At 37.5% G+C, this 17,540-nt stretch overlaps 2 protein-coding genes across 2 annotated transcripts; one reads left to right on the top strand and one right to left on the bottom strand.

Moving 5' to 3' along the window:
* The first annotated feature begins 3,605 nt into the window (after window positions 1–3,605).
* On the top strand, window positions 3,606–4,245 carry LOC133318135 (serine/threonine-protein phosphatase 7 long form homolog). Its single transcript, XM_061520096.1, has 2 exons — window positions 3,606–3,851; window positions 3,940–4,245. The coding sequence occupies exons 1-2, from the start codon at window positions 3,606–3,608 to the stop codon at window positions 4,243–4,245; spliced, it is 552 nt and encodes a 183-aa protein (XP_061376080.1).
* A 7,018-nt stretch (window positions 4,246–11,263) lies between these two features.
* On the bottom strand, window positions 11,264–12,685 carry LOC133318137 (uncharacterized). Its single transcript, XM_061520098.1, has 2 exons — window positions 12,347–12,685; window positions 11,264–12,058 (listed from the first exon to the last, which is right to left on the bottom strand). The coding sequence occupies exons 1-2, from the start codon at window positions 12,683–12,685 to the stop codon at window positions 11,264–11,266; spliced, it is 1,134 nt and encodes a 377-aa protein (XP_061376082.1).
* Window positions 12,686–17,540: the final 4,855 nt, after the last annotated feature.

Below are 17,540 nucleotides of genomic sequence, written 5' to 3'. Positions count from 1 at the left end.
ATTACAAGTATGGAAGATGTTAATATCCTACACTATTCGTTTTAAAAAATGGTTACCTTAAATTAATTGTGCAAATTTTTGATAAAAATTTAAATATTTGTTTTACTTGAGAGAATTAAGATTGATTATTGGAAAAGAAAAGCAATTTTTAAAAAATTATTTTTGGGCTTGACAAGAAGGATCCCGCTCTGATGTATATCACGATACAATAGAAAACTGAAATCTATGTCATTCTATAAAAAATATTTGTATGTTGATTGATTTTAATGTTGCAAATTATTATAAGAAAATTCATTTGCAAGTTTCAAATCATCAACTTGTCCCAGTTAAAATAACCCGAATGATAAGTATAAGATTAACAATTTGTGTTAACTCAAAAGAAAAGAAAAACAATAATCAAGTTTTAAAGGAAAAGTTTGGGTCACCAAGTTGTCATGGTTAAAACGACCCTAAAAATACTTATAAATAAATGATAATTATTTACTTGTTGATTATTTTCTAATTCAATTACTTTAACGCAAGTTTTTAAATAATAAAATAATAATATCAATTTAATATGATTTATGTAAAGTGAGAGAATAGAAAAAAAATCAATGAAATTTAAAATGGATAGTTATGGTTCTGTAATGTGGCAGAATCTCGAGTCCTGGTAAGTATGACAGTGGGACCAATCCCACTATGTTCATTAGTGGACCGATCCTATTGTCCAACCAAATGAGACTCTTCATATTCTATCAAGTGGAGGCCCAGTCCCGCTGGTGGGATGAACTAGATTAAAAAGTGACATATTTTGGATAAAATAAAATAAAATTCATATTTGTCATTCCATTTTTATTTTTTATTTTTGGAAAACCAAAACACATTGTACTTCACAAAAAATTTACTATAAAATAGTTACGTTAATACATTAATTTGTAAAACAAGATAAGAAAATAAAAAATCTTAAGTTTTTTCAAGCTAGTTATATATGACATAATTTTGATTTGTCATAAATAGATCATATCAAAGTCATTATAGATCCAATCCACAAGTCTTTACTATTATGGATTTCGATTTGTTCAGAATCATTATAAATTAAAAATAATTTAGTGAATTGAATTAAATTGATTTGATTCATAAATTATTTTATATTTAGGAAATATTATAAATTATAAAATTTGAATTAACTTAAAAAAACAAATTTCATGTTTAAATTGAATCAAAGATAATTTGGATTGATTTGTATTAATAATTTACTAGACTATTCTTATTTACAACGGGTTTAATGATTTAACTAATAAGAATAAAAGTATCAATTTAAAAAATAAAATATAATCAAACTCAACTCAAAATTCTCTTTGTATCAATTTAAACAATCAAAACAAAAAGTCAAATCAAATCAAATCCACAGAATTTCAACTATAAACTTATTTTTGAATAGAATCCAAATTTAAAAAAATTAAAATTAAAATTAAAATATTTGCTATATTTTTATAAATCAAAAAATAAATCATTTATAAATTAAATCGATTCTGTAAATATTTGATCCATTGATACCCTTCGAACAAAAACTTTATAAATAGGTGTTAGTTTTCAATTATCAGTACAAAAACCAAAACATGACAGAAAGCAGCAAGATTCAAAATTTGCACGGCAAATGTTTCAGCTTTCAAGGCAGCAAAGCGTGTATGAAAGTTTTCAGCTTTCAACTGCTGTGCAAAACTTGAATATTGTTGCATTCCTAAATCACCAGATAGTTTAAGATCCATGCATTTAGACCCAAAAGTCTCGGCCATATCTTATTCAGAAGGCCTTCTTTATTTGCTGAAATTCAACTTCAATCTCCTGATATTATTCTTCCTGCAAAGGTATCTATTTTTTTTTTAATATCTAATTCCTTTTTAAAATCAAATTTCAACTGCAATTTCATATCTTCATGGTTTTTCATAATTTGTTTGGTAAGTAACAAAACAAATTATGAAAAACCATGAAGAAATGAAATTGCAGTCGAATTCTAAATTTGTAAAGGAATTAGATATTAACAAAAAAAAGAATTAATTAGATAAACTTTGCAGGAAGAATGATATTAAATCTCAGGAGATTGAAGTTGAATTTAAGCAAACAAAGAAAAACGTGAATCATGCTGCTCTCCTAATAGTGTGGGATAGACAGGCAAAAAGTTTTAAAAACTGACATATTTTAGTTTGTGTCGATATTTTGAAGCTAAGGCATGATTTATAAGGTTTTTATAAAAGGGAAAATCATTTGGAAAAGTGATCATTGTGCCACTGTTCCAAGATTTTTTTACCTAAATGTCACGCTAACAGTAAAATATACCACCAAACTGCCACGAGGGCAAGCTCGTCTAGGGCTGTAGCGAACTCTGTATGATGACGTGTCATGTTTCTGATGGACACGTAGTTCGCTACAGCCGCAACGACCTCTGTTGCAATTAATGTCTCACCTGTCAAGCCACGTGGCTTGCATGCAACAGAGGTCGCTGGCCACATCCACGAACTCTGTGCAACGGCTAGTAAGCCATGTGGCTGACATACACCAAGTTCGCTGGGGGCAGCGAACTTGGTGTAACGGCTACATTTCACAGCCCTATATAAACCCACCCCCTCCCCTCCCCCCATTTCTCCTCCCCCAGCCCCCTTCTCTCTCTCTCTCTTTTATTTTTCTTCTCTCACTCTCCTCCTTTCTTAATTTTCTTTCTCTCTCATTTTCATTCTTTGTCTTCATTTGAGGTTAGTTATTCATGATTTCATTAATTTTTTTTTTTAGTTTTTATTGTTATTTAATTGTTGTTAATTATATTATATGTAAGATGAAACATTAGGTTAGATGACATATTATTTGTTTTATTATTTTAATTAGTTTAATATTAGTAGTTTAGTAATTACATGCTAATGGTAGTAGTTAAATATTTTATAGTTTAATTAATCTATTTAATAAATTGTTTTATATGCATTATTTATTTATAAGATTTAGGTTAAGATAATTTTTAGGGATAATGTTGATGACACATTAGGGTTTAGGGTAAAGTTGTTAGAAAATAATTAAAATCATGATTATGGTAAAGTTGAAATGTAGGTTAGAAAATATTTGAATTAAATAAAATTATTTAGTTATAGGATTGAAAAATAAATGTGAGAAATTTTTTATTTGTATTTATTTATTTATTAGTAATTAGTATTTATTTTTAGCATTTATATAATTTGTGTATAATATAATATATATCTTTGTATGAAATTATTTAATTTGGTACTATAATATAATTTAAATGTAATATATTATATTAAATAACAATATTGATCTATTTATTTCTTAGTAATTAGTTTTTAATTTTTATATATTATTTAAGTTTTGTATAACATTATATATTATTGTATTTTATAATTTAATATATTATAAATTTTTTGGCTTACACAATTAATGTCGTTAAATTATTGTATTTTATAATTTTTATTATTCAATTGTTGTTACTAATAATCAAATAACATTAATTTGTTATTATTTAGTATGTAATATTTAATAATTTATGGAGTATAGAATAATTAAATAATGTTGAATATTTATTCATTTCTTAGTAATTTTTGTATTTATTATTTGTAAATAGATCCATGGAGCAGCAAGACCCGCACCAGACTTTCATTGACCCTGGTCCATCAGTGCGTTCTCTCCTCATGTTGCAGGATAAACACATCTCGACGCATGTATGGAACACATCTGATGATGCAAATGCAGATGATCGTGTCCTCAATGTCAGACACACTGCGTCACACGATCATTTGGATATACCCGAGGATATCCATCCTTACCTTAGGCAGGCTTGGTTTTATCACGTTGCGCGTCTGCACAACCATGAGGTTAGTGATACTTAGACTTGATAACAAATAAAATTACATGTTGTATGTTTCAAAAATTGTGATAAAATGTAATTTTTTTTATTGTCAGATTGATCACTCACTCATTTCGACCCTTGTTGAGAGATGGCGTCCTGAGACGCGCACATTCCATATGCCGATGGGTGAGGTTACGATTACCTTGGAGGATGTCCACCATCTGCTGGGATTGCCCATAGATGGAGAGGTTGTATGTGGCCGCGTTGGAGGCCATCCCTTCTCCCAACTTATGAGAGATTTGTTGGACATACAGCCGGTTCGGCAGCGCGACTTTTATAAGAACCGAATTTCTCTGACATTTCTGAGGGTCGGTTTCTACATTACCATGAACATGCCGGCACTGAAGCTGGCCGTATGAGATACACACGTGCTTTGATCTTGCGCATTCTAGGTGGTTGGTTGTTTGTTGAGACTGCATCGAGCTTCGTTCATGCGCGGTATCTACTATTTTTGGATGATTTTCAGCGGACGGGGACGTATTCTTGGCGTGCCCCTTGCATGTCATCAGTGTAACACCCCGTGTTAACCCGGTTTGTTAACATGTCATCGTTTTAAGCCACGCTTAATTAAAATTGCGGAATATCTTTTTCTTTTCAATTATGACGTCATTATACTTAGCCAAGTTGAATACTTAATTCATTTTCAAAACATTGCCTGTATGTAAATTACAAAAGACAGCTAACCGAAATACCTCATTAATTAAAATAACAGATATATGTCTCTAGTCACGGAACTACAACACGTAGACTAGACCAACTAGCAGTTTATACAATTTAAGCTAAAAGTACTAACAATATAGTGGCATGGACAACTCCCATGCTCACCCAAATAAGGCAACAAAGCCCAACAAGTCTCAACATAGCAACAATATAATATAAAGGCGGAAAACATAACCAACATCCAAATCCAGTCATGCCAGCATATAAACAGTAAAATCATCAACTAAGCTCAGGCCTCCTGCCGCCAGAGGCATCAGCCCCCAAATTACCAGAACCTGAAATAAGCGCCCCCAAACGTGGGGTGAGATCTCTAAACAATAAATCTTAGTAAGACAAGGGGTCCTCAAGGACTCTTCCGTCCCAAGCTCACTTACAAGTATAATATAAGTTCAAAACCACTAATTTCAATGCATGTTCATGTTAAGGCATATATATCATGACAGTATAATCTCTTGCTCAAGGAGCTAAATACTATAACTCATTAATCATGTGATGTATGTAAATGCGGTTCGACTGGCCAGGGAACAGGATAAGGATTATGCACGTCTGCGACCCATCTAAACATAAGAGTCGCAGTCTTATACCTTACACACCAGAGTCGATGTCTGATCGTGTAAGTGACAACATCACTTTCATACACTATATGTCTTACACACCAGAGTCGCTACCTGATTGTGCAAGTAGTCAACAATTAACTTAATACATCTCAGGCATATATCAATGCATATTTCATCTTTCATAAAAGCATACCATGCATATAAACCACCCTCCCATGGAGGTCGGTGGAACAAACAATAGACTAATCCGAGGACACGAAAGCTTACCTTTCAAGCTAGCTATCCAAACCAAGAATCCAACCCAGCTCAAAGTCCACACACAGCACAATAACAATCTGTTTTGGACCGATAAATATATCAATATACATACTCAACAAACCTTTGACATAAAGACAACGCCTTTTCTTACGTTTAATGTCTTTAGGCTCTTTACAAAGCCATAAGCCCTTAATCCCTTGATTCTGACTTAGTTTAATTATTACAGAAGTTCAACTTCATCATCTAGGGTCCACAAACTCCCAAACATCAGTTCTCGATGAACAGTAAGCTACTGTTCATCGCAAACCCAGAATATCCGGATATTTGTCGGGGACATATCCGGATATCAATATCCGGATATCTCTCTTCTAATATCCGGATATCCAGATCCCAATATCCGGATATCAATATCCGGATATTGCGCGACAGAATGCAGTTTCTGTATTTCGCGAGATATCACTCCAAATGTTCATCTTTTAACCCCCTAAATCGTTAAAGCATGCATCTTTAAGCCCATTTAGGTTATCTAACATGTTGGTTACTTGTTTATCTTATTAAATATGCCAAGACACCACCTTTAAGCATAAAACTCATGACCAAAGGTTAAAGAACATACCCAAGGCTTCACAACTCAGAAAAGAAGGTTCTTGGAGCTCACAAACAGTCTCTAAGGTTCTAACTTCATAGAAAAATGAAAATGGCATACAAAGGTTGGTTCTTTGCATCCAAAGATGACTCCATCAAGCTAAAAGTGCTAAGACCAAGGCTCTCTCAACAAGGTTCATACACAGCCCTCTAAACCCCTCAAGACAGACACCCAAGCTCAGCAACACACTCCCAATGGTAACTCTCACTCACACCAAGTGTTTAGGATGAAGAAACAACCAAGAAATGGTCTCTTGGTTGAGTTTTGGTCAAGAACAATGGAAGAGAGCAATGGAACAGTGAAAACTGAAAGGAGGCAGCAGCTACACGCGTAGGAATTATGAGGATGCCTAGGGTTTTGGTCCAAAGTGAGTATTTATTGTCACTTAACCATAAAACACACAGTATTAACTTTAATTACTACACTTAGCATATTAATCTCAAACTCAGGATTCTTAACCTACTCAATTTTATAAGAATTATCATATTTTTATCTTTTTTTCGGAGCACCTTTTCGGTACGCGCTTTTCCCATAGCCAGTATCAGTTCTGGCACTAGTTCTCATTATTTTAACTTGAAACTCGTTTTACAAGTCCTATATATTATTCTAGGAATTATCATGCACTTATTATAATTTTCTGGGAAACTTTTTTCGGTACGCATTTATACTGACTAGCAGAACCGGTATCTGCACTTTTCGTCAGAAAAGCGACTTTCAGCATTCTTAATCGTTTACTACATTTATTTAAGCCTCATGATAATTATTAGGGTCAATTATGGAATTATTTCCTAATTTCACATAATTAATTAATTAACTTCCTTAATTAACAGTGCAGGTTCTTACATTCACCCCACCTTTTTAGGTTTTTGCCCTCAAAATCAGAAAACATACATGTCTCGAAGCTCGGGATACGGCCGGAGAAGCTCGTCGCCTCGCTCCCAGAATTACCCTTTGGGGATTTTTCCCGTTCATCGTACTTTGACCATCGAAATGGTCCCGCTCCACAGCTTCTTCTCGCCACGATCGAGAAACTTGAGTGGTACGGTGGAAGATCAATAGGTTCTCCCGAACCTGCACAACATCCGGTTGAACCACGTGCGAAGGATCCGCTACAAACTTGCGAAGTTGAGACACGTTAAACGCGTCGTGAGTGTTAGCCAAGTTCGGATATAATGACCCTAATTTTGTGATCTTAAATTTGAGGGTAATGATGAGGACCTTATGGTCATAAATAGAATGAGAATGAAATTCTAAGAATTTTGATACCCATATTGAGGGTATTATGCACAGATGAATTTTCATCTGTTAATTTTGATTGCTGACATAATAACAGTCAGTAGAATGGCTCCAAATTAGCAAATTATAGTTAGAGAGCTAATCTAATGATATAAACATCATGAATGAGGTTAGGATATGATTTGATGAAGATTGATACCCATATTGGGGTATTTTTCAAAAGTCACTTCTTGAATCTTGAGATGTTAGCTATGTGGTGTCAAAATTTGGTATCAGGTGAAGATGTATTCCATTCTGTATGTTCGTTTGAGTGAGGACTGCACAGGGAGGCCATGTGCAGGGGCGTTGTACATGGCTGCAACTTCCACGAATTGTTTCTCCCTCCTAACCTCATTCACGATGTTTATATCATTATATTAGCTCTCTAACTATAATTTTCTAATTTGGAGCTATTCTACTGACTGTTATTACGTCAGCATTCAAAATTAACAGATGAAAATTCATCTGTGCATAATACCCTCAATATGGGTATCAAAATTCTTTGAATTTGATTCTCATTCTATTTATTACCATAAGGTCCACATCATTACCCTCAAATTTAAGATCACAAAATTAGGGTCATTATATTCACCACACCTTTTAAAAAGATTTTGTCCTCAAAATCGGATGATACCTGATATCAAACTCGGGAAATCGCCGGAGAATATCATCCTCCCTCTCCCATGTGGCGTCCTCAGGTGTCAATCCCTCCCATTGAATCTTGATCATGGTAATAACTGTATTTCGAAGCCGTTTCTCATCTCGAGCAAGAACCTTAGAAGGTCCAACAACGAACTTCAGGTCCTTCTTAACCTCTTTGTCATCATGTTGTACAATGTGTGAGTCATCAGATATATATCTGCAGAGTTGACTCACATGGAAGACGTCATGTAAATTCGCCAAGTTGGGAGGTAGAGCAAGTTGATACGCCACCGGTCCGACCGGGCCCAATGAATCGTGGACTCAACTTCCTCACTCCCAAGGCACGTCCAACACCTGTAGTGGGTGATAATCGAATGAATACATGATCCCCTTCAGAAAACTCAAGGGGTCTGTGCTTGGCATCATAGTAACTCTTTTGACGGCTTTAGGCTTTCTTCAGCCTATCTCTGATCATCTCAATCTGCTCTGTAGTCTCTTAGACCAAGTCTGGCCCCAATAACTGTCTTTCTCCAATCTCCGTCCAACAAGTAGGTTCTCTACACCTACGGCCGTACAAGGCCTCATAAGGAGCCATGCCCAAACTGGCATGATAACTGTTGTTGTAGGAGAACTCAACCAGTGGCAGGTACTTGTCCCAAGCATTACCTTGCTCTATCACACATGCTCTCAGCATGTCCTCTAGTGTCTGAATGGTCCTCTCTGTCTGACCATCTGTCTGCGGGTGGTATGCAGTACTCAATCTCAATTGAGTACCAAAGGCCTCATGCAGTGCTTCCCAGAAGCGTGAAGTAAACTTCCGATCCCGATCACTGACTATGCTTTCGAGAATGCCATGAAGATTCACAATCTCTCTGACATATAGTCTGGCTAACTGCTCTGTGGAGAAAGTCGTCTTGATAGGAATGAAATGAGCGGATTTAGTCAACCTATCAACCACAACCCATATGGAATCAAATCTAGCATGGCTTCTTGGTAATCCAACAACAAAGTCCATGGATATACTCGTCCACTTCCACTCCGGAATATCTAATGGCTGTAACAAACCAGAAGGCTTCTGATGCTCAATTTTTACTTTCTGACAAATAAGGCACTTATTCACAAACTGGGCTATGTCTTTCTTCATCCCAGACCACCAAAAAATTTGTTTCAAATCTTGGTACATCTTAGTTGCACCCGGGTGAATTGTGTACTTACCCATATGGCCCTCGGTTAACACTTCTTCTACCATTGGCCCCTTTGGGATAATTAACCGATCTTTAGTATTTTCACATGAGAAGCATCGGTGAACACAAAATCTTGCTCTTTCATCATTTGGATCCCTTCATCAAGCACTTGGCCCGCTTTAACTTTTTCCATTAACGAATTTTGGACTTCGACCGTAGTCATGAAATATGAAGTCTCAAATGGTGTCATAGAAATTCGCAAATCCCTGAACTCCTCAATCAATTCATACTCTGCAATCATCATGCTAGCCACACCCGTGGTCTTTCTGCTCAAGGCATCAGCCACTACATTCGCCTTTCCAGGGTGATACTGAAGGTCAAACTCATAATCCTTCAGGAATTCCATCCATCTCCTTTGTCTCATATTAAGCTCCTTTTGATCGAATAGATACTTCAAGCTTTTGAGATCACTAAAAACTGTGAAGGTAGCTCCATACAAGAAGTGTCTCCATATTTTCAATGCAAAAACCACGGCCGCTAACTCAAGATCATGAGTAGGGTAATTCTCTTCATGTGGTCTCAACTGTCTAGAAGCATATGCCATTACCTTTCGCTCCTGCATCAACACGCACCCTAATCCATACTTGGATGCATCACAATAGATCTCAAATCTCTTCTCTAGATCAAGAAGAATCAGAACTGGTGCGGTAGTCAACTTATCTTTCAATTCTTGAAAACTCACATCACACCCAAGGGTCCATGCAAATGGCACCCCTTTTCGGGTCAACCTAGTCAATGGCAAGGCGATTCTGGAGAATCCATTAATAAACCTCCTGTAGAATCCAGCTAAACCCAGAAAACTCCGGATCTTAGTAACACTCTTGGGTCTCTCCCAATCCAACACAGCTTCAATTTTACTCGGATCAACAGCCACTCCTGTAGAGGAGATAACGTGTCCAAGAAATTGGATCTCATGTAACCAAAACTCACACTTGGATGGTTTGGCATATAACTGATGCTCCCTTAAAATCTGTAAAACTATCTTCAAATGCTCTGCATGTTCTTCCTTACTTTTAGAGTAGATCAGAATATCATCAATGAATACCACAACAAACTGATCTAAATGTGGTTTGAAAATCCGGTTCATATAACTCATGAACATGGCCGGGGCATTAGTAAGCCCAAATGGGATCACTAGATACTCATAGTGCCCATATCTGGATCGGAAAGCCGTCTTCGGGATGTCCTCTGCTTTTACCCGGATCTGGTGATATCCGGAACGAAGATCAATCTTCGAGAACACTGAAGCACCCCCGAGCTGATCCAACAGATCATCAATGCGTGGGAGAGGATACTTGTTCTTTACTGTCACCTTGTTTAACTGTCGATAATCAGTGCACAACCTCATAGTCTCATCCTTCTTCTTCACGAAGATGACTGGTGCACCCCAAGGAGATACACTCGGTCTGATAAAGTTCTTGCGGGACAATTCTTCTAACTGCTTCTTCAGCTCAGCTAACTCCACTGGTGACATCCGGTATGGAGCCAATGAGATAGGCCCCACACCAGGTACTAAGTCAATTGAGAATTCAATCTCCCTCTCAGGTGGAAAATGAGGAATTTCTTCCGGAAATACATCTTCAAACTTGCACACAACCGGAATATTAGCAGTAGGTTCTTTGGAGTCTCCTACGAGTCCTCCCAGGATAATGTATCCTGCAACTCCCACATTTAGAGCCTTATTTAATTTATGTGCCGTCAAGTACAAACTGTCCGGCTTTTCTCATTTTGAAGCAAAGAAAACCCTTCTGCTACAACAATCTAGCATCACACCATATCGGACCAGCCAATCCATACCCAAGATAATGTGTAGATTCATGCCCTCAAGCACTATCAAATCCACCATATACTCTTCTTGCTCATATATGAATCTGACTTCTTTGCACTTCAAAGAAGTAGAAACAATGTCTCCGGTGGCAGTCTTCACTACCATAGGAGGCGTGAACTCATAAATGAGTAGATGTACCCCATTAGCAACAAATTCCGATATGAAGGAGTGGGTAGCTCCAGAATCAAACATGGCATCAAAAGCATATCATCTGATAAGAATAGTACTTCTGATAAGGTTTGAAGACCTCTCTGCCTCCTGCTGTATCACTGCATATACCCTGGCACTAGTGGGCGCCATAGGCTCCTCTATGGCTCTTTGAGTAGGCACAGACTGAATAGGGATCGCCTGCATAGCTGCAACTTGTCCCGTCTTCTTGGGGCATTCTCTGGAATAGTGTCCTGCCTGACCACAACTGAAGAAAACATTCTGCCCCAGTCGACAAACACCTGTATGCATCTTCCCACACTTGGCACAAGTGGGAATCTTCCCTACACCAGACATTCTGCTTCCATTCTTCACAAAGGGAGTCTTCTTAAACTTGGTATTCTGCTGTGCTTGCAAACCTTTGCTCTTACCCTTCCAGGGCGTAGTCCTCCCACTGAAGCTCTTTCCCACTGCTTCCTTCCCCCTGGTACGATAGTGCTCCTGAATATTCTGGCACTGCTTGATCAACTCCACAAAATCTCTGGTGCAATGACAAGCCAGTTTGTCTGCTATCATATCATTCAGACCCTTCCTAAATCGAAAGGCCTTGTCTTCTGGAGTGAGGGGAGCTCTACCATAACAAGAATATTTTGCCAAGCAGTTGAACTTGCTCAGATATTCATCCACAGTCATGCCTCCCTGTCGGAGGTCTTCAAACTCACTCTTCTTCCTTTCCCTGGCTTCTTCAGGGAAGTACTTCTGCAGAAAATGCCTCTCAAATAACGGCCAAGTAATAGCATAACCTTGGCACTCAAGTGAGTTTCTAACATTACTCCACCAGTCAGAAGCATCCCCCTATAACATGTACACTGCATATAGGAGCTTCGTGTTGGCATCACATTCCATAACCTGAAAAATGCGCTCCATCTCTTGGAGCCACTCCAATGCTGCGATGGGATCTCTTCCACCTTTGTAGTGAGGTGGGGAATGCTTCCTGAAAGCATTTAGCATACGCTCTCTAGTATCCCGGTCAAACCTAGGTGGTATAGCTGATCTATCAACCTCAATAATTGGCTGTCTCACTAGTCCCTCATGGACAGATGCCTCTGCCTCTTGATGGGCCTATCCTGACCCTTCCTGTACCAGCACAACAGGCTCAAGAATCTGTACGGGACCAGCAGCACGTGCAACCTGTTGCTGCACATGTGGTGTAACTGGCGGTGGAGGAGGTGGTGGAGGTCTTCCTCGTACCTCTGTCAACAGTAGTCGGATCATCTCAGCATTGGCCAGCCTATTCTGCGCCATAAGGTCTTCACTGGCCTTTCTCAGCTGCTCTCTATCTCGCTCTCTGGCCTCTTCGATTCTTTTCAAATCAGCTTCCCTGGTTTCATTCAGGGTCTGCTGCAATGTTGCTATAGCTGCAACAATAGGATCAGGAGGAGGGTTTTGAACTATTCGCCTGGGTCTCCCCTGAGGTGCCATGTCACTACACAAAACTGCACGAGGTATGAGTTAGCTACGCTCAATCAAGTGATAGCATATGCAATATCATGACACTCAATAAATAGTTCTAACACTTAAGCAATACATCAGTGAACGTCCCGGTGAAACTGCTCTGTATACTGATACCAAAGTAACACCCCGTAGTACTCCGGTTGTTAACATACATGATATTTAACATTCATAGCATCATCATATCATCCTTGTGTAACCCCAGGGTCAAAGCCATAGACGGTTACACATGTGTGACTTCTAGGGTCAAGCCATAGACAGTCAACACAACCTCAGTATGAAATAGCTCCCAGAGTCAAGTCATAGGCAGTCTGCATACCATGATCACTGGCCAGGATCCTCATAACATATATCATCAGTGCATCATCATAACATCAAGATCATATAACAACTATATGAATGTGAATGAATGCACATATACATCATACCATATACATTCATACAATATAACCATAATGCCCACCATCATGGTGGGGCCACAAGAGAGAGGAGTCAACTAGAACTAGGAGCTTACCTCAGGGAGCTTAGCACAAGCCCATACTCCAATAGTATACGTATGCTTCAACAAAATCCTCAAGTGTACGGTTCTCTAGGCACACCTAGAGCTGGAACCATTCACATCATTAATTATATATTAATTAATCAAGTCATATCCACGACTTAATCATTTAATGATTTCACTTTTCATACTTATATGCCAATAATATGCCCATTACAAGTCTAGACCAATTATTACATAATTACGTATTTTAGTGCATTATTACAAGCTACCTAAATCTTCAATTAATTACATAACTTAGAATCACATGCAAGTCTCACTTAGGTAACTTAGATTATTTTCAACTCATCCAAGCCATATTTATGATTATTATAAGTTACTAAGGGTTCCCCTAAGCCCACTTAGCTTAAATATCACTTTTACGGTTTTCCAATAACTGTACATGCTTCTGTTTTCTAGTCACTGAGCATAACTCACTTGTTATAAAATTCTCATCTTTTAATATGTTAATATAGATTCAATTACCTTTCCAAAAAGGTATCACATGCCTCATTTGGAGTTTCCTAACTCCGATTATCCCTATTTGAAGTTGGACAAGCAAAGCTATTTGCCAACTCCAAACAGAGCCCTAAACATCCTTTACCATTTATACGATTCTGGAAAATATCATAAACCAATTGCTCTCAAATTTTTATGTAGACAATTAGACACCTTTATCTTTAATTAGACATATTATTAGCCTAATTTGAGTAAGTACAGAGGGAGAAAAAATTCGTGGAAGTTGCAGCCATGTATAGTGCCCCTGCACATGGTCTCCTTGTGCAGTCCTCACTCAAACATACATCAACATCAACATCAACAACACCTTTATCCCAAATTAATTGGGGTCGGTGGTAGATGAACCCACATGAAAGATACAATACGGTTGAAAAAAAAGTTAAAAAAAAAAAAGTAAAAAAAGTAAAAAAAGTAAAAAAGTAAAAAAGCAAAAAATAGAAGTAGGGGAAATGAAGGGGAAAATGACTAAAAAGGGACCATCTGGAACATAGGAATAACAGCGGGTCTAACCCTCCACCATACTTATAGCTTTTCTCCATTCCGTTCTAAGACATACTGTCTTCCAATCTATATCCACTCCATTAAATCTTGTAATTAATACCTCTGCCTCTTTTTGTGTTGAGCTCTTGGTAACAAACTTCTGTTCTTACAGGAGCATCCATGGGTCTTCTCATCACGTGCCCAAACCACCTCAATCTATGTTCTCTCATCTTCTCGGCTACCGGTACTACTCCGACCTTTCGTCGAATATCTTTATTTCTTATCTTATCCATCCTTGTGTAACCACACATCCACCTTAACATCCTCATCTCTGCTACTCCCATCTTATGGTCATGTTGCCTATGTGCTGGCCAGCATTCCGCTCCATATAGCATTGCCGGTCTTACTGCCATTTTATAGAATTTTCCTTTTAACTTCAGGGGGATTTTGCGGTCACACAAAAATGCAGATGCACTGCGCCATTTCATCCACCCTGATCTGATTCTGTGATTTACATCCTCATCAATCTCTCCACCGTTTTGTAAAATGGAGCCCAAGTATTTAAAAGCATCTTTTTTGGGTACCTCTTGACCATTTAGATGCACAGGTTCTTGGTCCTCATCTCGTATCACACTTCAGATACTCAGTCTTGCTTCGACTTAATGTGAATCCTCTGGATTCCAATGTGCTTCTCCACAATTCAAGTTTTCTATTAACACCCTCCTTGCTCTCATCAATAAGCACAATATCGTTTACACCATGGCACTTCCTCTTGAATATCTTTTGTTAGTTCATCCATAACTAAGGCAAAGAGGTAAGGACTTAAAGCCGACCCTTGGTGTACACCTACCGTGATAGGAAAATAACTTGATGATCTGTTACAAGCTTTTACACATGTAGTAGCCCCATCATACATATCCTTGATTTCCTTTACATACTTTAATGGAACCTTTTTCTTCTCCAGGACCCACCATAAAACTTTCCTTGGAACCCTATCGTATGCTTTCTCAAGGTCTATGAACACCATATGCAAGTCCTTTTTCTTTTCTCGGTATCTTTCCATTAGTTGTCGCATCAAGAAAATTGTTTCCATGGTACATCTTCCTGGCATAAATCCAAATTGATTTACAGAAACCTTGGTATCTCTCCTCAAGCGATGTTCAATAACCCTCTCCCACAACTTCATAGTATGGCTCATTAGCTTAATGCCTCTATAGTTTGAACAATTCTGTATATCTCCCTTGTTTTTGTAGATAGGCACAATCATACTTTTCCTCCATACATCAGGCATCTTATTCGTCTGGAGAATCTTATTAAAAAGATTGGTCAACCATTTTATTGCCACATCCCCCAGGCCCCTCCACACTTCAATAGGGACACCATCAGGCCCTAAGGCTTTATTAGTCTTCATACAAAATGTAATACATCTTCAATTGATACCAAATTTTGACACCACATAGCTAACATCTCAAGCTTCAATTTGATATAAGGTACAACCCTATATGACCTCTATGGAGGGAGATATGCTCTCCTCAATTTTGCCTAAAAACTGGTTACTTAGCCTTAAATGTGTTTAAGATTTAATTAATCAATTATGCTTAATTCACCTCACTTGGTTCCTCCATTAGTGTCCTAATTAAGTCTTAGAACCATTTTAAGACATCAAACCCTAATATATATCCATATGGCTGAATTGCATAGTCATAAGATTAAGGTTTTTACTTGTCTTTTTAACACACTTTCATGGTTTAATTAAGTCCTTTATGTCTTTAGTCCCCAAAGGTGTCACCTTTATTAATTTTAACCCTAAACCCTAATATTAATGAAGAGGGCAGAATTAAAGCATGGAATTTTTAGGGTTCTTAGTTCATCCACATCAAAAACAACTCACACACAAGCCAAATGTGACACTTTTTCTTACAAGTCTTCATCTTTCTTGAGTTTTAAACCTCTACCACACATTTAACCATCAAGACCCCATTTTTTAATAATTTACAACATCATTATCAACATATAATTATTATGGACGAAATGGAAAGTGGGAGGAAGAAGGGTTTGGATTCATCTTTTCCATGGATTCAAGCCTTACCTCTCCAAGATGGCTCTTTTAGATCAAGATCCAACCTTTACTTACCAAGAATGCTTCTTTTTTTACCAAGAACCCACCTTCATGAAATATTCAAGGATTTAGAACCAAGAACATGAATTTAAAAAAGAAAAGGTAGGGTTTTTCAAGAAGAAAATGTAAGAAACTTACACTAGACTCAAGAAAACAAGCACCAAGGAGTGTTCTTCCAAGAGAATTCAAAATAACATCTCCATGGCATGAAGAAGCTCCAAAATCGCTGCTGTATGGGAAGGTCTCCACCATGAAAATTTGGTTTTTCGAAATAAAAATAGGATATTATTGAAGAGGATGATGAGGGGAACAACTTTGGTGAAGAGTGTTTTGGATTTTAATGAAGTTTAGGTGGTGGGATCTTAGAGAGAAGGTGGAGAAAATTTGAAAACCTCCAAGGTAGAGAGAGAGTGAAGTGGGCTGCTGATGGGAAGGGAAGGGGAAGAGTCTTTTTATATTTTTAGGGTTTTCGCCATGTCATTAAGTGACTTTCTGTCATTTAATGATACCCGGTGTAATTTTTCTCTGAACGGTTATCAAATTTCTACCCTGAAACACCCAAGACTCTAACTTTAACATTTTTGGTCTAATTATGACTTGTTAGGCATATATTGGTCTTTATTTCCATTTTCTCATCTTTTTACCGTTCCGGGATTCTACCGGCTGCTACTGCAGCAGTACAAAATATCCGGCAAAAGTGACTTTTGAAAAATACCCCAATATGGGTATTAATCTTCATCAAATTATATCCTAACCCCATTCATGATGTTTATATCATTAGATTAGGTCTCTAAGTATAATTTGCTAATTTGGAGCTATTCTACAGACTGTTATTACGTTAACAGTCAAAATTAACAGATGAAAATTCATCTGTGCATAATACCCTCAATATGGGTATCAAAATTAATTCTTAGAATTTCATTTTCATTCTATTTATGACCATAAAGTCCTTATCATTACCCTCAAATTTAAGATCACAAAATTAGAGTCATTATAGTCACGATCCAAAACATGCCCCTCTCTAGCTTTGAGGGGGGGGGTATTTATAAGGGGTGATATACTCGCTTGGGGTGAGTTGGTGAGAGGGGTCAACTCTGGGAACGCCAGACCTGGCTGATGCTGCTGTGGTGATAGTGGTGCAGTCATTACGCCAGTTATTGCAGCATCGG

Source organism: Gastrolobium bilobum, unplaced genomic scaffold, assembly GCF_033153095.1.
Source record: "Gastrolobium bilobum isolate Gb01-03AN ecotype WA unplaced genomic scaffold, APGP_CSIRO_Gbil_v1 utg106841, whole genome shotgun sequence".
Lineage (NCBI taxonomy): Eukaryota > Viridiplantae > Streptophyta > Magnoliopsida > Fabales > Fabaceae > Gastrolobium > Gastrolobium bilobum.
Note: the sequence above shows the minus strand (reverse complement) of the source record. Positions and strands in the feature narration are given on the sequence as shown.